The sequence below is a fragment of the Phyllopteryx taeniolatus genome, chromosome 4 (assembly GCF_024500385.1).
Source record: "Phyllopteryx taeniolatus isolate TA_2022b chromosome 4, UOR_Ptae_1.2, whole genome shotgun sequence".
NCBI lineage: Eukaryota > Metazoa > Chordata > Actinopteri > Syngnathiformes > Syngnathidae > Phyllopteryx > Phyllopteryx taeniolatus.
In genome coordinates, this window is record NC_084505.1 from 26965041 (window position 1) to 26988174 (window position 23134).

At 45.5% G+C, this 23134-nt stretch overlaps 3 protein-coding genes across 5 annotated transcripts; 1 reads left to right on the forward strand and 2 right to left on the reverse strand.

Annotated features, from left to right (window-relative positions):
* The first annotated feature begins 1258 nt into the window (after nt 1–1258).
* Nucleotides 1259–5081, forward strand: soul4 (heme-binding protein soul4). Its single transcript, XM_061771062.1, has 6 exons — nt 1259–1372; nt 1703–1887; nt 2937–3022; nt 3114–3255; nt 3530–3713; nt 4198–5081. Exons 2-6 carry the CDS (start codon nt 1725–1727, stop codon nt 4370–4372), a joined length of 750 nt encoding a protein of 249 aa, XP_061627046.1. The 5' UTR covers nt 1259–1372; nt 1703–1724; the 3' UTR covers nt 4373–5081.
* A 1892-nt stretch (nt 5082–6973) lies between these two features.
* Nucleotides 6974–14949, reverse strand: eif4a3 (eukaryotic translation initiation factor 4A3). The gene is made up of 12 exons (XM_061771049.1): nt 14685–14949; nt 13763–13835; nt 13602–13668; nt 12629–12691; nt 12419–12551; nt 11213–11293; nt 11006–11147; nt 10033–10171; nt 9845–9960; nt 9080–9187; nt 8879–9006; nt 6974–7180 (listed from the first exon to the last, which is right to left on the reverse strand). Exons 1-12 carry the CDS (start codon nt 14836–14838, stop codon nt 7164–7166), a joined length of 1221 nt encoding a protein of 406 aa, XP_061627033.1. The 5' UTR covers nt 14839–14949; the 3' UTR covers nt 6974–7163.
* An 874-nt stretch (nt 14950–15823) lies between these two features.
* LOC133476957 (serum response factor-like) lies at nt 15824–22552 on the reverse strand. Of its 3 annotated transcripts, none has more exons than XM_061771054.1 (8): nt 21921–22548; nt 21399–21632; nt 19750–19894; nt 18742–18816; nt 18555–18626; nt 18352–18471; nt 18194–18273; nt 15824–17773 (listed from the first exon to the last, which is right to left on the reverse strand). In XM_061771054.1, the coding sequence occupies exons 1-8, from the start codon at nt 22227–22229 to the stop codon at nt 17681–17683; spliced, it is 1128 nt and encodes a 375-aa protein (XP_061627038.1). In that variant the 5' UTR covers nt 22230–22548; the 3' UTR covers nt 15824–17680. The 3 variants fall into 3 exon arrangements, with proteins under 3 accessions (XP_061627038.1, XP_061627037.1, XP_061627040.1); XM_061771053.1 differs by having other exon boundaries at nt 21360–21632; nt 21921–22544; XM_061771056.1 differs by lacking the exon at nt 18742–18816 and having other exon boundaries at nt 21360–21632; nt 21921–22552.
* Nucleotides 22553–23134: the final 582 nt, after the last annotated feature.

Genomic DNA, 23134 nt, shown 5'->3' on the forward strand with positions numbered 1-23134 from the left:
AGCGACTACGTTGTGAGGTTTCACAAGTTTTATGAAACTAAATATATATATATAATATGGAAAATTAATGAGTTATGACAATCCCAAAGTGCTTACTTTTCAAAATAGCTTACATTCACTTACTTTTCCAACTTTGTTCGTTAAGACTTGTGCAATTTCAGGCCTCAGTCGCTTTTCCCCCTCAAAAATGATTAATCAAAGTCATTACAAGGGTATATTTTGTTGAAGGTTTTTAAATGTATTTCTTTAGCTTTTGTTGATATGGGTAGAGTGAGGTATTTAGTTCTAATCCCAGTTTTAATTTTATGAGGATAATATTTGAATGGATTTTCTTGATTCAAGATAAAAGGAAATTCGTTAGTCCGCGGGCAATATGAGTCTGCGGTGACCAATGCGGATCAATAAGACAGCGCTCATTTTCATTCAACCTCAATGTTGTTGTGTTGTGTTTTTAACGTGTGGTGCTATGAAGTTCGAAATTGCTGTGACCTATCTCGGCCACTGCAGAAATGGGCTTCAATCCATCCATCCATCCATCCATTTTCCGTACCGCTTCTCAACACGCGGGTCGCAGGCGTGCTGGCCCCCATCCCACCTGACTTTGGGCGAGAGGCGGGGTACCGCAACTGGTGGCCAGCCAAGCGCAGGGCACATACAAACAAACAAACAACCATTCGCACTCACATTCACAGCTAGGGGCAATTTTTTCCATATGTTTTGAAATGGTAGAAACCAGTTTCCGTCAGTACTTTTTTTTTTTTTTTTTTTTAAGTGCACATGGTGGAGCCGGTTTCCGCCAGTAAAAAAAAAACAAAAAAACTGGCAGAAGCCTGTTTTTAGCAGTAAAAAAAAATACAAAAAAATAAAAACTTTTTACTGGCAGAAGCCGTAAATACATACATTAAATTACAATTTAAAAAACAGTTTAAATTATTATTACTATTATGATTTGCTGGCAACAGAGCCTATTTTCACCAGCAGATTCCCGTTTCTGCCAGTATTATTATTATTTTTAACTGGCAGAAATAAGCTTCCACAGAAACGGGCTCTTCCTCCAGGATTTTTTTCTTCAAAAATTAACATAATTTTTTTTATTTATTTTTTTATTTAAAATTTGTTTTTTTACTCCATATGAAAAAGTCCGTTTCCGCCAGTATTTTGTTCTTGTCGTTTACTAGCATAAATGTGGAGTTCATAGAAAGTTGAGGAAAAACAATATAAACTTCTAAATAAAACACAGCACTTCCGTTTTAGCGCTCTTACTTTGAAGTGCGCCAGGGCCTAATACCGGAAGTGGCGTGTTTGCCGTGGATGGACGGCGTCTCCGCTCGTGAGCACACTCCTGACGAGCACGCGCGTGTCGAGCGAGCAGGTAAACACGCGCTCGCGCGTCACATCTCGCTAACGTGCAAACTAGTTGAGGGGTTGAGTTGAACCAGGTAATATAAAGTAAGCTGCGCTTAGCTAAAGTGCGCGAGCGCCGTGTGTTGTGACGCCGTGCAGCCACATGCTAACAGCTAGCGGCAATATCTTGCTTCGCTGCCGAGGACCTCCGTCAATGACTTCATCTTACCGTTAGATGTAAACAATAATCGTCGTCATCATGATTGTGGAGAGACACAATTGGCGTCGTTTGAAAGGTTTTTCTTGTAACACTTCCGGTTGGGGATGACAATGACGTCATCTCCTCTTTTCGGTTAAGTGACAGGTGATTGGCGTTCGTCATGGCTTTGATCTCCTTGGAAGACCTCGAGGGATTGGACGAAGACGAGCAGCTGGACAATGACGCCGCAGACAACTCCGAGCCAATGGGGGACGAGCGCTCGGACAGGCTGCTCGCTCATTGGAGGGAGGTGGCCAGTACGCATCAGGTCGCCGTGCCGACAGGTGATAACATTATGACGTCATCCACCAGGACCAATCACAAATAGGATGGCTTCAAGAAACGCCTTTTTTTTAGGGGGGGGGGGGGATTTAAAAAAAACAAAAACGGCAGGTATAATAAGCATCAATTATTCGCAGATTTTCTCGAATCACGGATTCACCTAATCGCATATTTCTTCGTGGAACTTTCCATCCATTCCTTTTCCGAAGCGCTTCTCCTCCTGACGGGTCGCGGGCGTGCCGGCGCCTATCTCAGATGACTTCGGGCGAGAGGCGGGCTAAACCCTGAACTGGTCGCCAGCCAATCGCAGGGCACATGTAGACAAACAACCATTCGCACCGACGGACAATTTGTTGGTCTTCAATTAGCTCTTTTCGGGGGAACTCATCGCTCGTTATTTGTGGTGTTTTTAACTTGATCCTTAGCTATTTGATTTTATTTTTGGACAAGAAATTTAATAAATGTGTGTGTGTATGTATGTATATATATATATATATATGTTTTTTACCCTATTCCCCACTTATTTGCATTTTTGGGAGGATGATTTAAAAAAAATAAAAAAAAATTCGTGGCACTTAAAATAAGCGTCAATTATTTGCGGATATTCGCTATTCACAGACTTTTTAGGGGGGAACCTATCCCTCGTTATTCGCAGGGTTTTATCTCGATCCCCCAATTATTCATGTTTTGTTTTACTCAAGCCTTTGCGTAATTGCATTTTTTCGGGACAAAACATTTGAATTTGTTTTTTTTTTTTAACAGCAGGGGTAATGATGGTCAATTATTTGGAGATTTTCATTATTCGCAGTCAGACCAGGTCGTCGGCGTACGCCGTCGTATTGCTCCGACCGACCAATCGGAGGGCAATGACATGCCGACGTCATCAATGAGGACGAATTAGAAATGTGATTGGTTCAAGAGTTTGAAGTTGCCAACATTGTTGATTGTGAAGGTGGATGAGGTTGACATGACAACACGGAGCATCTGAAATCTGATTGGACCCCAAAAATCCACATGGATAAATGATTGGCCCAATTGTTTGTTTTTGTAGAAATGATGGGACCCATCCACGAAATGACAAGCAACAACCAGCAGAGGGAGCCCGTCCCCTTCGTGCTCATTTCCCGCCAGGAGAAGGTCTGTGTCTGTCCGTGACGTCGCCCGCTAGATGGCCACGATGACGACGTCAGATGCGACGGCGCGCGTGTGTGTGTGCGCGTGTGCGCAGATGGGCGAGGTGCTGTGGGAGGAGCGCGCGTACCCGGCGGGCAAGTGGGCGTGCGTGCGCCAGGCCGAAGAACTTTACGAGCAGAGCATCTCCAAGAGCTTCATGAAACTCATGCGCTTCATTTGCAAGGAGAACTCGGCAGGTGCGAGCAAAACCTGCACGCGCGCGCAAACACATTTGCCACTTTTGACGCGTACATACGCAAACACAACAACACACACTCGTATGACACTAACAAACACAAACTAATACATGCTCACAAACACACGCGCGCACGCTTTTAGAACCGGCGATTGCAAAGCAGACTAGTGAGATGTGAGTGTCGTCGGGTCCATTTGTTTCGTTTCATCGCTTCTTGTCGGGACACACTGCCCCGTTCAACGTGGCGGCGCCATATACGTACAACCTATTCGCAGGTCGCCATCTCGGCCTGACGGTTCCGGTGGTGAGCACGGTGCTGCTGACGGCCGACGGCAAGACGCTGGACAAGAACGTGGTGACGGGCTTCTACCTGCCCGGCGACTTCCAGGACGCGCCGCTGCGGCCGCACGACCCCGACGTCGACATCGCGCAACGCGACGCCGTCACCGTCGTCGCCAGGTCTGTCAACTCACCCGTGCGAAATCCGTAAAGAGAAACACAGGCAAGAGCCTGCAAAAAAGTGACACATTTAGACGTGTCCAAAAAATAAGGTTAACAAATACTTAAAGATTTGAGACAAAAGTTTTAAAATATTTAGTGTAATTAAAAATATATTGTTTATTAGGAGGTAAATCATAAAATGCATAAAAAATGAAAAGGTAAAAAAGACAAAAGAGTTGTGAATGAAAAAAAGTTTTTGGTACATCAAGAGGAAATGAAAATAAGAGGCTAATAAAATTAGCTGAGAAAAATACAAGACATAAAGCTGTAAAGAATGTTTTTTAAATTACGGTATCAAATTAAAGAGGATATTTAATAAGTGGAGGGGTAAAAAAGCAGAACATTTTACAAAGTCAATGAATGTGCAAATGTTTGTCAAGACGAAAGCTTGTAATTGTTCGGAAGTGCGTTTAAGAGAAGCCGTTTTGTTGGCGTCCGCCAGGCCGTTCTTCGGGACCACCAACGAGGAGACGGTGACGGGTCACGCGGGCATCCTGCGTGAGCTGCTGGGCGCCGCCGCGTCCGCCCAACTGCGCTCCGACGTCTTCATGGTGGCCGTCTACGAGAACCCGGGCGTCCCGCGCCGCCGCAACGAGATCTGGTTCCTGCGGCGGTAGGACAGAGACGCCGCGCCCGCTTCCGTCCTTTGGATTCTGTGTTGTTCATCGTTAGCATGCTTAGATGTTAGCGTCGTTAGCTGAAGGTGAATATTTTTGTATGTAAAAAAAACCCAAAACAAAAATGATTCCAATGAAAGGCTTTTAATTTAAAAGGTTCCCAGGAAGAGCTGTTTACTGAACTTTTATTGTGAAGTACATGTCAAATAACGTATTACATGGACTCTGTCTTGTCAGCTGTTGCTATAGTAACACGGTAGAAAAAAAAAAGTTTAATTCACAAAAACCATTTGCAACAGGAGTCGACAAAAGTAAAACGAAGTAAAAAGGAGGGACGCCATTCTGGGCGATCGTTTGAAAGATGATTGCATCATGTTGTGTGTGTGAATTTTTGTAATTTGACAAAAAAAAAAAAAGATTCCAATCAAAAGCTTTTAACTTGAAAGGTTTCCAGATTTGTTTTTTTTTAATTTGCAGAAATTTCATAGTATTTTTTTTCCTGTTTTCACAGACGTGTATAAAAAATAAATGTAATAAATTTTGGAATAAACTTGCAAAATTAAATAATGATAAAATGAAGCATGAATGCACTGTTTATGTACATGGAATTTCTTATCTTTAATAAAGTTGAAAAGAAACCAAATTTCTTCAATGTTTTCATAATAGGTGTAGAATTTTGAAAGAATAAAATTATTTGAATGCATTTTGAGTCTGGACTGGACTAATTGACTTGTCCATCCATCCGTCCGTTTTCTTGCGCTTATCCGACCGAGGTCGGGTGGCGGGGACAGCAGCTGAAGCGGGGAAGCCCAGACTTCCCTCTCCCCAGCCACTTCTGAGGGGATCCCGAGGAACATCCCGGGCCAGCTGAGAGAAGTCGGCTCGTTCCAGATGCCCCAGCAGCCTCATCTGGCCCCTCTCAATGCGGAGGAGCAGCGGCTCGACTCTGAGCCCGTCCGGGATGACCGAGCTTCTCGCCTGTTCTCCAAGGGAGGGCCCGGACACCCCGCGGAGGAAACTCATTTCGGCCGCTCGTGTCCACCGTCTTGTTCTTTCGTAGGAACGACCGCTAAATCCAGAGTTTTATTTTTGGGCTCACCTCCTCCTTCACCACGACCGACCGATACGGAGTCCGCATCACTGCGTCGATCTGCTTGTGTCATACAATGAAATTTGAAAACTAGGCATGACTGCAATGTTTATTTAACACTATTATGTTTTACAAAGGATATGGCACAAATCCTTTTAATCCCTACTATGCTAGCTTTCTGTTTGCAGATATTGATGGTGCTGAGCTATTGGGAGCGGCACACACCTCTCACTGCACCGTCTCAATTGTGACTGGACAAAAAGTTGCCACGGAGCTGTAGAGGAGTCCAACCGTAATCAGCTGGCAACTCTTATTACAGCTAATTAGTGGAATTTTGCTCATCTGGAGGGTAAACTGCGGACAAAAAAATTGACTGCAATTTATGAATAAGCGTGCCAGTTTCAGTTTTAATTAGCAGAAAAACCTAACAGAATTTTTTTCCCAAATTGTTCCCCAGTCTAGTTGATTTGTCTGTACGTACAGTATAATCCTGCATCGGAGCTACGCTATATGTATCTTTTTGAAAGCCTTCTGTGAAGAAGTGTTGAGGATTGTGCCGATCAATGTGTTAAAACATCTGGTTTGTCCAATGTTCTTGTGATGTCCACGTCGAATGAATTAAACGGAAATAAGACTAAATTGAAGCGCAGTGAATACTTTCAGAATGTACAGTTTGTGTCAAAATTTCTTAAGTTAAAAAAATTTGCAAACATTACCAATTTCATGTTTTCACAATGGGCTGTGTGCAGAATTTTGTAGGCAAACAAAACTTCACATTTTTTTTTTCTTTTCTTTCTTCCACGTCAGACTACAGCTGGCAGGAGTGCATAGAGGTCAAACACCTGCATATAATCTGAGTGGCTAGCATGCTAATGACAGCTAATTAGCATGAAAAGATAGCGAGGTTGCCGTAGTAACAATTAGAGGGAAACTTTCTTGTAATAATTCAGGCGAAACTTCACGTGAAGACCTCTGGAGTGCGTTTATTTGCCTGTCATCATGTTAGCTGCTAGGCTAGTAGGTGGCTCTACATGGACAAACATTAGAATGCTAACAGGCTAAATGAGATGCTACTACTGCTACACATCATCGTGAGTCCAGCTCTGGTCAGCAGAAGAGACGAGCTGTCAATCAACAACCAAACGACAACTGAAAGCGCTACATTAGCGACGGCTACGAAAATGTTCAACCTTACTTGCATAATTGGGAATGTTCAGGAAGTGGCGAAATTCCCAGGAAGAGCTGTTTATTGAACTTTAGTGAAGTACATGTCAAATAACCTATTACATGGACTCGGTCTTGTCAGCTGTTGCTATAGTAACACAGGGTAGAAAAAGGTTTAATTAAAAAAAAAAACTTTTGCAACAGGAATTTGACAAAAGTAAAACAAAGTAAAACGGAGGGATGCCATTCTGGGCGATCGTTTGAAAGATGATTTTACATCATGTTAACGTGTGAATTTTTGTAACGTGACAAAACAATTACTCCAATCAAAAGGTTTCCAGGAAGAGTTGTTTGTTGAATTTTTATTGTGAAATAAACAAACAATTACATGGACACCATCTTGTCAGCTGTTGCTATAGTAACACGGGGGGAGCTTTATTTACAAAAACAAGACACTGATGGTCCTCCCACTCAACAGGAAGTTGAGGCAGAAGCTAAAAGAGGGACACCGTAACAGTCCTGGTCCGGCCGAGCACATCAGATCAGATCAGCCACTGCGGACGACAACAACAACAACTTCACAGTCGTGCCTTCCTATTTTTTTTATGAATTTTTTATTTTTTAGAAAGCGCTCTAGCTAGAGGGGATCTGATGTCGTACTTTCAGTGCACTTCCTACGCAGGACAAACTCACGACACATTCCAACAGTACTACAAAATGGTTGCCTCACTACCAGGTGATAGTAGTGTGTGTATTAGTATGTAATGTTTGTTGTAATGGCCATTACTGTGTGTATGTAGTTATTGTAGGTGTGTGCAGAGATGCAAAGCTCTAAAATCCCCTCTCAGCAATCGTGTGTGTGTGTTGTATTTGTGTGGTTACTGTTCACAGGTCTAGTGTCAATCTGTGTACACTGCGTTTCAAATTACACCAAAGATATTTTTCTCTGATTTTCTGAAATAGTCGACACAAAAGACAGTCGGCCTAATTTTCAAGTCATCATCCGTCCGAAAAAATAATATGAACGTTTTTCTACAAACCCCCCAATGATGATGGTATATATATATTTTTTTAAATCTAAAACTTGAAATGCACTCTTCCAAATGATTACGCACAACAGAGTCTCAAGACGGCTTTTAAAGAAGTGAAACTGTTCATTTGTTAAGAGGTGATATTTGCTGAAATCACCAACATCTGACATGAACACCGGCTGCACAATTCTCGCATCCAACCAACTTGGGACTTTTTGGAACGGTTCTGTTTTTTTTCAATTTATTTGAGACGTTGCATCATCGAGCTTGAAGATGCTTTTGTTCATGAAAGCGTGGTGTTCTTTTGGTAGCAGCCCGCCACAAAGTCCACATCCTCTTCTGAGGTCCCGTCCAAACGACAAGCTCTCTCCCCGGCCAGATAGGATATGTACAATGTGACTTTTGGGAGAGTTTGTTTGAATTTCTTTGCAGGATGTCTGAATAGCATCATTGCAACATGTCCCACCCTCATAAATCTTAAAGATTCTCAATAGGGTTGAGGTCAGGGCAGGAGGAAGATGGGGGCCACAACACAGCTGACTCCTTTCATGCCCCAAGGGATAACTCTCAGCATGAGATCGGACGGTCGGCCAACGGCCACGGTGTCCTGACAAGACCGACGCCACGTTTTGCCCACAAACTTGTCGGGGGGGGGGGGGGCTCTTATGGGTTCCCTGAAGGTGTGAAAGGAGCTCAGAAAACTAGGCAGCGTTACAGACGGACCACTTCCCTCCACGGTTCAAAAAGAAGCACCTTGCCATCGCCAACCAAATCCTTGTCGAGCGCGACAATGCCCCAGATGACGTTGCAAGGAATCATTCGTTGCGGCGAAGCTTGAGGGAAAAAGATTTACGAGGGCGGAAAGCAGCAATTCTGACAGCCTACAAAAATTCAAACAAACGTTGTGCAGTTGATGTTTGGAAGATGTTTGTGATTTGCGCAATGATCCCCTCTGAACAAATGACTCTTCACTTCTGTAAACGCTGTTGCACGTAATCATTTGGAAGAGTGAATTTTCAAGTTTTCTATTTAAAAAAAAAAAAAAAAACACCCATCATAGGGAGGCTTGTTGAAAAACATTTAAACTATATTCGGACGGTTGATGACTTGAAAATTAGGCCGACTGTCTTTTGCGTCTACCATTTTGGAAAATCTGAGAAAAAAATCATTGGCGTAGTTTGGTCGTGTTTGCTGTGAGGCGGGTTGCGTTTCCGTGGTTACCATTCATGGGCATCTCGTCGATCTGCGTGGAGTAGTACTGCTCGATGTCACGCAGGATCCTGATGTCGTCGTTCTTCACAAAGTTGATGGCCACGCCTTTGCGGCCGTAGCGACCAGAGCGGCCGATCCTGGTCGGGAAGGGGGTCAAAGGTCATCGGGCGAGCGTGGCGAAGGCAGTGAGAGGGGGGTGGCGTGTCCTACCTGTGGATGTACAGCTCTCGATTGTTGGGCAGGTCGTAGTTGATGATCAGAGAAACTTGAGGAACGTCCAGACCGCGAGCCCACACGTCCGTCGAGATCAACACGCGACTAACACGCACAAGCACACACACGCATGCAACGTCAAAAACACAGTCACAGATATACAAATGCACGTGCACACGTTGTGTGCGGGTTAGGGCCGGCCAACAAAACGAAATGTAATCCTGATTTCGGTTTTGGCTTCCCACGATCATAAAAACTTTCGAATCCAAGAAAAACACTTTTGTATTTAACTTATTTAGGGTTTTGTATAAATAACAATAATAAAAAAAAAAGGCCCTACTTATTGCAGGGGTGGTCCGGAACCTAACCCCCACAATAAACGAGGGATGGCAGAATTGTTATCTTGCCCGTTTGTATGTCTTTATACAACATTTGTGTACTAATATTCCTTCTTTTGAGAGAAATTTGTGCTGCGAGTTTGATGCTAATTTTCGTGAGCTGGTCAATGGTGCTTTCATTGTGTGTTAGCTGGGAGCTGGCAATTTTTGGGGAACAAGAACAAAATCAATTGTGTGATGCGTTTGGGTATAAAATAGGGTGTAATTCCTTTGTTGTGCGTGTTTAGTTTGACACTCAACGACTGCAAGCGAGTAACGCCTTGCTACTTTGTTAGTGCGCTCTGTAGTTGTTGTTGCTGCTGCGATATCAGACAGTTATGTAGTTGTGTTATTGCGCACAGTCGTGCGTGTTGGCGGGTGTTACCTGGCCCCCGAGCGGAACTCCTTCATGATGGACTCGCGTTCCTTCTGCGGCATGTCCCCGTGCATGGACGACACGGTGAAGTTGGCCTCTCGCATCTTCTCCGTCAGCCAGTCCACCTGAAAACAACGCGATGGCGTCACAACGTGGCCGAGACGCCCGCGCTCGTGCCTGCCGTGGGCGCCGCCCACCTTCCTCTTGGTGTTGCAGAAGATGACGGCCTGCGTGATGGTGAGCGTATCGTACAGGTCGCACAAGGTGTCAAACTTCCACTCCTCGCGCTCCACGGCCACGAAGAACTGTTTGATGCCCTCCAACGTCAACTCGTCACTGTGGCACACAAAACGCGTCCCCTCGTCACACCGACTGCATTTGCCGCTTTGATTTTCAACAGTTGGCGAATTTGGGAACGGGCTGAACGCTTTCAAGGTGGAATGCTTGGAATCAGTTACGCAATGGGTTTGTTATGTTAAAACTTTGCATGTGGGGCTTTGATTTGGGAAATGTGGGCAATGAGCTGAGCAATTTCAAGTTGGGATCCTTTGAATTGGTTATGAAATTTGGGAATTTGGAAACTTTTAATTTTAAGAACGAGCTGAATAGCTTGAAGTTGGAACGGCTTGAACTGGTCAAAACATTTGGAAATTGCAGGAAAATTCTTAGTTTCAGGCATTTATATTGAACATTAAATTGAGCTGAATAGTTCGGAGTTGTTCTGCTTTGAAATTCAGAAATTTGTGGCTTGAATTTTGTAAATTTGGGGAACGGGAATGGTTGACGTCATGGCTTTAACGGGGTGAAATGGTTGAGAAGGGGGAATAACGTCCAATATGCGTGACTACAGCAATCAGAATTTTGTCGGAATTGTATTTGCGGCGCCAACCCGAACGACGGAGGCAGACGGCCGGTCCGCACCGATTCTGGGAACCGCTGGGGGCTTCGTTCCCTTGCTGGAGTGGGCTTGTGTTGGCCTTTCATGCAGAGACGCCTGCGCTTTGTGACTGAGACAACTACTGCTGCTTCTGATTTGCCACAATCGAGATAAAAAATTGAATCGAATAATAAATATTGTCAAAGAGGAGGATAACATTTTGTGGGCCCAAATGCCTAAGACGGCCGTCAATTGACGCGGGGACGTGCACTTGAGCGCCCGCCAGCACGCACCGCTTGACCAGGATGCGAATGGGGTCCGTCATGAACTTGTTGGTCATCTCCAGGATCTCGTGGGGCAGCGTGGCGCTGATGAGGACCACCTGCGTGGCGGGGGGCAGGTAGCGGTACACGTCGTAGATCTGCTCCTTGAAACCTGCGTGCCAATCAGAGGTCAGAGTTGACGCCGCTTCCCGTGGCCGCCGCCGCCAATGTCACGACCTTTGTTGAGCATCTCGTCGGCCTCGTCCAGAACCAACATTTTGATGGCACGCGTGCGGAGACTCCTGCGCCGGATCATGTCTGAAACCAAAAGAAGAAGGCGGCGTGCGCATTTTGCTGCATCGGTCGCTCACAATGCTGCACAAACAAAACAAGTGAACCGGGAACAACCTTTCATGCCAAAAGTATTGGCTCAGCTGCCTTGACTCACGCATGATTTGAAGTGATATTGCATTCTAAATCCATTTGGATTAATATGATGTTACAGCTGAAACAGCTTCAACTCTTGCGGGAAGGCTTCGCACAAGGTTTAGGGGTGAGCTTAAAGGACTTTTCGCCCATTCTTCTCCTAGTCACACACTGATGTTGGACCAGATGGCCTGGCTCTGAGTCTCCGCTCTAATTCATCACAACTTCCGGACTGTCGAACTCTGGTTCTGCTGTGGTCCGCACCCCTATTCCCCTTGTCCGTTCTGTCCCCTAATACCCTTTTCTTTCCGGCTGCATTTTCAATAAACATCACAACAATAATAATAAAAAAAAAAGAGCAGTTGTAGTATTTCGAAGTCTTAACTGTTCCAGCACAAAAGGCATCCAGATCCACCATTCTGCATGGCCATGCAGCTGAACAGGACAGGTTAATCAATAAATACATCAATAAACAAAGCCACACATTTGACAGAGACGTTTGTAAGGTAGACTGTTAATTTCACCTTGGTCGCTCGGGCGCCGCGGCGGAGACAAAGGTCCGTCTTCCAACCGACGGGCGCTCGCCCTGCATTTCACTCTGAAACGCTTCCACACCTTTTTTCTCTCTCGTCACTTCAGCGTCGTGTCGCACGTTCCCGCTCCCTCAAGCGAACAACTTCACTTTTGCATTGTACTTCCCACACACGGGTGCCCTAAGCATATTGTGTCGAATACGCGCTGCGTGTCCATCTCCGACAACGCGGTAAAGCTATCATTCGCAGTTTTGCTTTCCAATGTGTTTTTAAGGCGCAAAATGCGAATTTCAACTTGCAAACTGCGATGTGCGGCCGCTAAATTCGAGCCTTTCCAAACACTCGTAGCACAGCTACTTGTCTTCACGCATTGAAAGTCCTTCATGTAGAACGAGATACATTGCAGCAGCTTCTGCAGCTGCAGTAGGTTTGTGTCTAATTATACTGCCCACGGCGGGCGAGACGGGGACACCCGATGACTCACCGAAGACTCGCCCCGGCGTTCCCGACACCACGTGCTGGCCGAAGTCCAACTTGCGGATGTCCTCACCCACGTTGGTCCCTCCGATACACGCGTGGCACTGAACGTTCATGTAGTCTCCCAGTGCCAGCAGCACCTAAACGCACCACACACACATGCGTGCGGATGCGCCTTCAGCCTGCAGTTGGGCGCGGCGGCGAGGCCAGTACTTACCTTCTGGATCTGTCCGGCCAGTTCTCTGGTTGGTGCCAGGATCAACGCCTGCGTCTCCCTCACCTGGGGAACAAATGCACAACGTGGCGCCACGTGACGACTAAGCACTAGTTTTGTCCGGATGCAACTCCTCGACTCCACATTCATTAAAAAGAATTCCAAAGAAGTGAACAGTCTTTGTCACGCCATCGAACGGCCACCGGCGGCGGCGCCTTCTAGTGTGTTCGTCTTGGCCACCTGGGAGCAGCATTAAGACAGACAGACAGATCTACTGTTCATTGAGGTGTCTTAACTCCTCTCCCGGCTCATCAGTACGGCACTATTAGTCGTTCTACACAGAGGATAAAGAAAACTGGTGCCTTGAGGTAGGGGTTAGGTGCTCACTTGTCACTAACACTTATCTCAAATCATCTTCCCCCATCAAAGTAATCTGAAACATAACCCAGCAATAAACGAGGGTTTGTTGTAATCCCTACCAAGAGAGAGAAGAAAAAAACTAAACCATTTTGTGTTTGTTTGTTTTTTTAAGGAAAATGGAACTCTATAACCTTGTGCTGAATAAAAACACAGAGAAAGAACATCATTAAATGAAATGTAAAGCATTAAACAGTTTGGGCATCATGAGTTCATGCTGCAATCCAATTCAATGTGCTGTGCCCACCTTGGCCACCAGGAGGGAGTATAGTATAATAGAAGTATCCACTTCTTTTTCTACTGTATGGCAACTCAGTAAGTTGGTGTGGTTGTTTGAAATGTAAATGCAGTAAATCTAATTTTATGTTCCATTTCAGAGTAAACTTCAGTTGGGAGGGACAATAAACAACTTGAAGGCTCTTTATTGAAAAATGATTCACTATTTGGCAAACGGCCCGTTATTGTCAAATGAGTTAAATTCGCATCTCCAGTGTGCGCTCGCTGAATGACAATTTGAGCCTGGAAAAACCCTGACAAGCGCAAGAATCAAGACGCTGACCTGGATGTCCAGACACTGCAGCACCGACACGCAGAAGGTGGCCGTCTTCCCCGTTCCAGACTGAGACCTGAACGTCACGATGAGGTTTAAAAAAAAAAATACAATAAAATGGATCATTCTGAAACTGAAGCTCTCGCCGTGTGATTGTGAGAGCTTCTTACTGGGCGATGACATCTCTGCCTTTGATGATCTGCTTGATGGCTCGCTGCTGAATGGCCGACGGCTTCTCAAACCCTGAAACAAGCAAAAAGTAAAAAGTGGGACAGACTTCATTAATTTTCATGACAATTATTGTTTGAAAACCTCGGAATGAATATTTAAAGCTATGTCCAATTGGGTTGAGGAGTTTTGTTTGTGCAAAAAAACAAGTATTTGGCCACCACCTCGTGGGATCAGGGAACTAAGTCGAATTGAGTTGAGGAGTTTCACTTGGGCAAAACAAGTGCTTTGCCGTCACGATGTGGCATCAAGGAACCATTTTGAATTGAGTTAAGGAGTTTCCCTTATTTCGAATTGAAAATAAATTATGCAACGTTATCAATCTTTATTAGAAAACATTTGCAAGTGTAAATTTCAAAAATCATCTCCACCCATTTGAAGGCCCCATGTTTTGACTATTTTGACCTCCATAAAGTGACTTCATTTCACACAAACCCTTGGTTTTGTCAAATATATATATATAAATAAATAAATAAATAATAAATAAAAAAAATTATATATATATACATATATAAATAAATAAATACAAATATCTTGTTAGCATAATACAGGCTTCGTCTTAAGTGTTTATTGGTGTATTTTGGGGGGCTAGGTATCAATAGCGTTCATAGATTAGATCGTTTGATGTTCTATGTGTGTCACTGGGTTGTTAGCGCAAGAGGCTAAAGCTAATAGGAACCTGGTAACTTTGCCACTTAAACACGACAAATTCCTTTACGTTGGCTAATGTGAGCCCAATGTTCACGTAGCGGCACTACGTCTCGATGAACGTGAATTTCAATCAGTTTTTGTGGCCTACGCGTAGTTAGCATTTTAGCACCAGGGATGCTAACTCGGCGGAGGCCGCGCAGATCCCCGGCTTACCGTAAGCGTATATGCCGCGCAGCAGGTCTTCCCGCAGGCCCATGGTGTCGAAAGTGGGGGTGACGTCCACCTCCTCGCTGGTCTCAAACTCTACCTTGGTCATGTCCTCGTCCTTCAGGAGCCTCTTCCGACTCTGCACGCCGGCGGCGGCCATTTCTTGACTCGAATTAAAGTGGGGAAAAAGAAAGTGGCGGAGATAAGAATAGGCGCCGCACCGCTAGCTGCTAACACCGGAAAAAGCGCGTGTCGCTAAGGTGACGAAATCGTAAAGCGACGCTTCTGATGACGTCATATCCAGTCGCCGTCCCCGAGGCGTCATTAAACTCTAAAACTTTATTATCGCCTTTCACAGGTAAAAATAATTTTAGGGGGGATTTTTTTTTGTTCTGTATTGATAGTAGGCATACTCTTTTGCATTGACATGAAAGTAAACCGAGTAAAAATTGGTTGAGAAATGATCAAGTTACCAGTTAATTTCATCCATCCATCAGGCAGGGTACACCCTGAACTGGTTGCCAGCCAATCGCAGAGCACATACAAACAAACAACCAGTCGCACTCACAGTCACAATTTAGTCTCCAATTAATGCATGTTTTTGGGATGTGGGAGGAAACCGGAGTGCCCTGAGAACAGCCACGCAGGCACGGGGAGAACATGCAAAGTCCACACAGGCGGGGCCGGGGATTGAACCCCGGTCCTCAGAACTGTGAGACTGACGCTCTAACCAGTCTGCCACCGTGCCGCCCAGTTAATTTCAAAGTCCATGTATTGCCTTCGATGTTAACGTTGCCTCTGCCAACATGGCCGCCACCCTGGCGCGTCCGGTAGCCGGGCTGCTCTAGCACGCTGGGTCATCTCGGCTTCATAGCTATTGCAGTAACCCTTAAACAAAATAACAAATAATGAGAATTTTCAAAAGATTAAAATGTTTTTTTTTTTACTTTAGACATATAAATATATAAAAATTAAAAGGATGAAAGATACGTAAAAATAAAAGATACACAAAACATTGAAAATGATGAATACATCCAGTAAAAATAAAAATAAAGAATAAAAAATTTATAAATTAAGAACAATGCAATAACACTGTATAAATAAAGAGTTTAGTAATTAGTAAATAATTTTTTGGACAAATAAGGTGAAATTGTATCGTTTATTGCAGGTCCCCTGATGATCTGTCTTTTTCTTGTCAACAAAAAATTGTTAACGCTGTTGCTCTCTTTTGGGAGATGTTCCCATTTAATAGTCAAAGTTACAAAAGAAATACTACTACTACTACAAAAAAATAATGTTTAATTGCAACACTGTTGGATAATGAAAGGGAGCGAGTGAGTTAGCGCGTCTGTGACTGACCTCCACCTCATCCAGAATAAAAAAAAAAAAAAAAAAAGCAGGCCTGCCATACAGCGAACCCCCGCATCAGAGCATCGTTTTGTTTTTTTAAATCCTCCCCGGATCACACCTGCTTGTACAGCGATCGTTTTTGTTGTTGTTTTACAGAGTTTTAATGTCTAAGGTCTCTTTCTATCCCCGTTTTACTATTTAATATTGAGACTCTTTGATTTGGTTGGCATGATCATTTTGAACGGAAATGCTCAAGTTGTACTTTTTCCGAGCTATTCAAACATCGGGCTTTCTCCTTACTATGTGACATGTAAATGAGCTTTGCTGTGATTGGATCGCTCATTTGAATATGCAAACCAGCTTGGCTCTGCCCAGCCCGTATGACGTCGTCGTCACCCTTCGACGCCGGGTTCCGACTCGAATCCCTCGCACGAGTTATAGTCTATGCTCAGAAGGCACCTTTCCAACTTGCGGCCACCGCTATTGACACAAATGGGAACAAAAGACGCCCCCTCTCCACACACACGTCCAAGGCGTGAACTGTGCCACACGATGACCTACACGCTGGCGAGGGGAGCGCGCTCTCGTCACTCACTCACTCACTGTGACCGCGAGCGAGGCACCCGAGCAAATGGCGCCAATGAACGCAAGCCACGGCACAGCCACATCCGACATCACAAATACAGCCAAGTATTGTTGGAAAACACGACATACGGATACTTTAGAGCGAGTGCTCTGTGGCGGTGCAGCGGAAATGCCATGGGCGGGCGAGTAACAGCCACGAAGGGGTCAGCTAGACTAGGAAGAGATGACCACGATTAGCACAACTACATCAGACCGGCAGAGATTTCAAATCCTATCGTTCTCAAGCAGTCTCGCTGGACTTTCATTTTCTTGGTGCCCACAAACCCGTTCTCAAAGCAGCTCACCAATGATGGCACATTTTGATTTCCTAGGAATGGTGTAAAAATGATCATTTGAAAATGTAAACACTTGCAGAGATTTATAAAATTTCTAATACAGGTGCAACAATTCATTGATTAATCGACAACTAGTTGATGAATTTGCTAATCGATTGTTTAGAGACTTCAGAATTTCACCCTCTCAACGGTAAAGTTTTCCATTTCTGTCGCCCTCCGTGTTTGCAGACCGATTATGTTTGTGTTGAACCCAAGACTTTTGCAAACGTCTGCTTGTATTTTCAACATTTTGCAGATTTTCTGACGGATGTGACGGACCAAACCACAAACTGAATCATAATCATCGATTTATGTTTGTGCATTCCGAACTCTCTATTTGAAATCATGTCCTGTTTTTTAATAAAGGGATTGAAATTAGTGTTTTTTATTTTATCCTATTCATTGATTAATCAAAAAATAGATTTGTCTCATTAAAATAATCACTGTGCAGGCCGAGCCGAAATACATTTACAATGTGTTCAAAGAAGTATTTTTAATTTAAATGTGTTTAAAACTCATGTAAGGTATAAATATTTGTTCTCTATTGCAGATTGTTGATCTGGAACAATTAGCGGGGGTTGACTGTAAATGACATGAAAATGACAAATCACATGTTTTGTTTTCTGGACGAAGACCAGTGGAATTGTGCGGCTCAAACTAAACGCCGCTTCTTGTTGCGGTCGAGAGCGCGCATCAGTCGTCTTTGGCGTGCTGCGCGTCCAGACTGACGACCTGAAGCGCCGCCAGGCTGGCCCCGCCTTCTCCATTCTGCTGACTCAGCACCACCTGTACGCAAACACACACCAGTGTCGTCTCATTTGCTTTTTGTCGGATGCGTCGCTGCTCTGTGTGCGTGTAAAAGGAGTTTTTCAAGTGTTCCAATTACTGTCACATCTGTGATCATTTCCTTGAGCCGATTTATGGCATTTTGTTTGCATTAACCGAGTGGACATCTGGTTCAACGTTTCAAAAAACACACACACACACACAAATGCATACACACGTGCATTAACACACAAAACACAAAGGCACGCATACCCCTTTCTATACATTTTATTTTGAGACCAAATGATTTAGATCAATTAAAAGTTGAGTGATTGTCAAACAGGAAGTCAACATGAGTCGGGACAGCAAAACAGGAAGTGGCCATGAGTCACGTGTCCGCCACTTTGCCACATCCAATATGGCGACAAGGTTTTCTCTTACCTGGTGCAGCTGCACGGCGGAGGCTGGGATCTGCGCGGCGACGGGGGTGAGCGACGTCAGGAACACCTGCGGGACGGACGCTGACAGACAAACGCTGTTAGACGACCGCGCCGCCCGCCGCGATGGCGTCACGTACCCGCGATGGCGTCATCACGTACCGGGCTCGTGCGACTGGCCGTTGAGGACGGTTAGGCCGGCGTCGCCCGGGGAGGGTGTGGCCGGTGCGTACGTGAGAGCGCGGCCTCTGGGACACGTCACGTGGCCTGACAATGAGGTGGCTGGGGGGGACAGACACGTCACGTGACCACCTTGGCCAATCAGAGAGTGGACTCATGATGGGCGGGGCTTGCTAGGTGCTTACCTGGGGACGAGGCGGGGCTAAGGAGGTCACATCTGCTCTGATTAGTAGATAGCACCTGTGAGACTCCGCCCCCTGGCAACACAAAAGCAATGTGAGCAACGCACGCGTACACGCACAAAGAGAAAAACATACATGTGCACGCACACACACACACACACGAGGCAGGTGCGCATGGCACGGCGCTCACCTGCGAGCGCCACGGTGGCAGGCAGGCGCAAGAGCGTGGTTTGCGGCATGTGCGTGACGGCGGGCAGCGACGTACCTGAACATGTGACAAACATGTTACGCCGCGCCAAGCGCGTGAGGACGCAGCTAGGGTTGGGCATCGAGAATTGATCGGAACCGGAATGTTACGGGATTAACGTTGCGGTTCTCCCGGAATCGTTCAAATAAAAAAAAATTCGGTTCCCAGTTTTGATGCCTACAGTCCACCCACCCCGAAGAAGACAGTGGTGAAAACCAACGAAGAAGAACGCGTGCGAAGACATGTTTAAATATAGGTTGAATATGATTTGCAAACCATTGTATTCTGTTTTTCTTTATGTTTAACACAACGTCCCAACTTCATTGAAATTGGGCTTGTACACGTCTGACACGCTCCCTCCCGCTCTGAGCCTCAGCCGACACCGCACGGAACTTTGGTCAAGACAAATTGGGTGAGCGAGAAACAATAAAATACATCTATGCCAACATTGAGGCAGCGAACAAGTTAAACGCTGAGACGCACTCTTGCACTGATGGTTTTTAGCGTTTATTATGTTGAGTTCAAAATGAAAGGGTACATGCTGAAAACAGCAAGTAAGCTTTTAAAACCATTTGACGTGATAAAACAGTTACAAATAAATATTTTAACAATGCTGTGTTGAACTTTTAGCTGAAAGATTAATTAATGAATATTAAGTTAGTTCCACACGCACTGCCATTTAGTTCGTAGGTTTGATATTGTTACTGGTTATAAAGATACCCGAGTCAAATGTTCATTTTAGTTTATGCTGCGGGCTGCTAAAAAAAATTGACGTTCATAATTTGGACACCCTTTATGTAAACCATGCAAACTTTTTTTTTGACCCAGCCCCCTGAGAAATTTTTTTAAAAAAAAAATAAATCGGAATTAAGAATCGTTTGGAACCGGAATCATGACCAGAATCACTCAAATTCAAACAATGCCCAACCCTAAGCGCGGCGCTTGGCCTACCTGACATCAGGGCGAACCCGGCGGGAAAGACCACTCCTGCCGGCGTCTTGAGCAGCGTCCCGTCGGCGGCGCCGGAACGCACCCACGTGGACGGCGTGCTGGTGGCGGCCGTGTTGGACACGCTGAACACCACTTTGTTGAGGTCCTGATGAGACACGGGAAGTACTCTTTTTGTTGATGACACAAAACGCTATTCTGATTAATCGTTTCAACTTGGGCTGCGTGATAGTGGGGGAAAAAAACAAAAAAATAAAAAAAGTTGTTTTTTTTTAAACCTGCACTGCAAAAAATGACAAGATAACATACTCGTGACGTGTGAAAACCAGCACACATTTCTCGATTTTCCCTCCCTCAGTTGTTTGGGCCGTTTAAAGTAGTTTCTGTCGAAAAGAAATTATTCAGAGTCATTCGTGTGAAGTCTACCAGTATTGAAATGCACTGCAGTAGTGAGTAGGTAACAGTCCAGACAAAGTTGAAACCATTTCTTTTCATGCCCACTTATACTGTATTGTCATTAGCACATTCCCAACATTTTTGTCATCAATCTGTTATTTTAAACACACGTTTGAACATAATATGCATTCATATTTCTATATCTGAGAGCACTAATTTCAAGGAGACACATTGTTGTGTAGACATTGTTGTGCTCTCTTCAGAGCAGCCATAGCTCGCCACCCTCCCCGCCCCAAACCGAATGTGTTCCTTTCATTCCAAAGAGCGATACAGGAAATGCAGCCGGTGTAAGTTCCCGTGTCCTCGTCACACACGGGGAACGGCTCCGTGTGTTGTTTGAAGCATCATCATTAGGCTTTACACGATCAGGATTTTTCGGGCCGATCACAAGATGGAGCAATGTGTCTATTTAAATGACCTGTTCAATTACTGGATATACTTGTGTACTTAATTGCTCCCACAAATATTTACACAATAAATAATGTATCTTTGTTCCTCTATTTATGCCAGTGAGGCATAGTGACTGAGAGAACAAATGATAAATGGTCTTCTATTAGATGGCAGGAAGTACATAGAGTAATTCAAGTATCCACTTTTTGTGACATTTTTGTTTGTTGGTGTGCCGTGAGATTTTTCAATTGTAAAATATTAATATATAATATAATATAATAATATATTAATAATACAAGCATTCTAGGTACCCAGAATTCAATGGGTGAATGTTTTCAACGACAGTACTGTAGTTGGAGAAAATTCAAGCTATATATTGCTCTTTACTTGCATTTGTTCCTGTTGATAATGTTATGAATGTTTGCATGAACTAAGGTTGGTATTTGTAAATTTATTCCATAAAACATTGACTGCGGCTCGTGTTTTAAACGGCTACGGTAATCAGTCAGGGTTCTTTTTCTCAAATGACCTGCGAGTCATGGCTGCCTCTTTTCAATCAATTACCATAGGAAGCTGACTGAGATGTGCCGGCGAGTAACAGCACTCCACTGACATTGAAAAAAGAGAACGTGTGATGCACTTAATCTGCAATAAATGAACCCTAATAAAGCAAAGGATTACCCTACAGTATTCGCACTTTTGTATAGTCGAGCGGGGTGGCAGAAACGATCGATGGTCTGGCAGTGTATCAGTAGGTGGGGCGTTACCTTGGCGATGTCGGGGCACCCGTCGGCGGCCTCGCTCACTTGGTAGCCGAGTTCGGTTTCCTCGAAGCCGGTGGCGCTCATCCTCTGGTCGCCCGCCGGGTCGGAGCGCGGCGGCGAGTCGGGCGAGTTGAGGCACGTCTGGATGAGGGCTTTGCCCGTCTCCGACGTGATCATGGGCTGCAGCTTGCGCGTAGCGAACGTGTACACGTGACCCGTCTCGCTGGCCACCAGCAGCAGGACCTGCGTGCCCGTCAGCGTAGACAGCTCGTACGCCTGCCGGTAGGGGGGCACCGGTGCTTAAGAGCATGTTTGTGTGCAGTCGTGGATTGCATGCATGCATGTGTGTTGTAATGTGTTGTGTGCACTGTGTGCCCTATTCCATGTAGTAGCGTGCGCTGTAACGTGTGGTCGTTTCTGTAGTGTGTGACGTGTTGCGTGTACGAGTGTACTGTGTGCACTATTCACCAGTAGTAGCGTGTGTTGTAACGTGTGGTCGTTTCTGTAGTGTGTGACGTGATCATGACGTCTAAACAGCCGCGGCTGCTATGTGCGGTCACTCGCCTTCTTCATGATGCCCGTCTTCCTCTTGCTGAACGTCGTGTATCTCCGCAGTTTGTTGTCGATGAACGCCATCTTGATCTTGACCCTCCCCCGAGTCTTTTTGCCGGGCTTGGCCGCCGGCATTCCGCCGCCGGGGTGCGGGGCGGCGGGCGCCCGCTCGTCCCTCTCCCGCTTGACGCCCCTCCTGCCAGCGGACGCCCGGGCCGGGTGGTCGTCTTCGGCGGAGTCGTCGTCCTCGGAGCCGCTTTCGAGCACCTCGGTGGCGTTAAAGCGCCCCGCGTCCGGCTCGCTTCCGCTTCTGCTGCCCATTGGCCGGCAGCGGCGGCAGCGGCGGCCGACGAGGCCAACTTCCGGTGGGCTAGCGTGTGCTCTCGGGAGTGCTAAGCTACATGAGCTAACAGGCTAGGTAGCTAGCCGCTCCGCTCGCTAACGTCGGGAAAAGTGTGCAGGCAACTAAAGCGGCGACGTTCAACGGTCGTCGTTCAAGTCAAAAGTTGTCAAGTTGAAAGTTGAACATTTCCATATATCCCACACACATGCAAGCTCCTCCCCCCGGAAACACTGCCCTACGCCGTTTCCGGACACGTGACGGCCTCCTCCGCGGCCACACGCGGTACTTCTGTGTTCCGGTCGTGAAATATTCCACACATTGAGTCCGAAAATACTTTCAGAATTCGTACTGAACAAGACATTTCGAGGACAATGTGCGCAAAAATGGTGATGACGGCACAAGAAACAACTTTCTATTTCTTTGAAACGCTGCTTTTCGGGATACCGCTCCTTATCTGGGCAATGAGTTAAATTTATAGGAAGCCGGGCAACTAGATGCCACGCTAACATACCTGCCGACGTGGCGGCCATGTTGGGGAAAGGCGACGTTCCTGTCAAAGACAATGCATTAACTCCAATTTTCACCGGTTTGACTTTTTTTGTCAACGGAAAGTGTGTGTTAGCAATGGAGAACATCCACCCATCCATTTTCTGAACTGCTTTTCCTCACCCGGGTCGCGGGCGTGCTGGAGCCTGTCCCAGCAGATTCTGGGCGAGAGACGGGGCACACCCTGAACTGATTGCCAGCTAATCGCAGGACACAAACAAACAACCATTCGCACTCACATTCACACTTGCAGGCAATTTAGAGTTCTCAATTAACCTAGCATGCATGTTTCTGGGAGGTGGGAGGAAACCGGAGCGCCCGGAGAAAAGCCACGCAG

Excerpts from the sequence above, each read along its gene's own strand:
- eif4a3 (XM_061771049.1), bottom strand. The coding sequence starts at position 14,838 with ATGGCCGCCGCCGGCGTGCAGAGTCGGAAGAGGCTCCTGAAGGACGAG. Across the intron at positions 11,148-11,212 it reads CGACGAGATGCTCAACAAAG|GTTTCAAGGAGCAGATCTAC; the intron begins GTCGTGACATTG and ends ATTGGCACGCAG. Across the intron at positions 9,961-10,032 it reads TCTGCAACACCAAGAGGAAG|GTGGACTGGCTGACGGAGAA; the intron begins GTGGGCGGCGCC and ends CGTTGTTTTCAG.
- LOC133476957 (XM_061771053.1), bottom strand. The coding sequence starts at position 22,229 with ATGGGCAGCAGAAGCGGAAGCGAGCCGGACGCGGGGCGCTTTAACGCC. Across the intron at positions 18,627-18,741 it reads TGCCACCGTGGCGCTCGCAG|GGGGCGGAGTCTCACAGGTG; the intron begins GTGAGCGCCGTG and ends TTGTGTTGCCAG. Across the intron at positions 18,472-18,554 it reads TAGCCCCGCCTCGTCCCCAG|CCACCTCATTGTCAGGCCAC; the intron begins GTAAGCACCTAG and ends TGTCCCCCCCAG.
- soul4 (XM_061771062.1), top strand. The coding sequence starts at position 1,725 with ATGGCTTTGATCTCCTTGGAAGACCTCGAGGGATTGGACGAAGACGAG. Across the intron at positions 3,256-3,529 it reads TTGCAAGGAGAACTCGGCAG|GTCGCCATCTCGGCCTGACG; the intron begins GTGCGAGCAAAA and ends ACCTATTCGCAG. Across the intron at positions 3,714-4,197 it reads GCCGTCACCGTCGTCGCCAG|GCCGTTCTTCGGGACCACCA; the intron begins GTCTGTCAACTC and ends GGCGTCCGCCAG.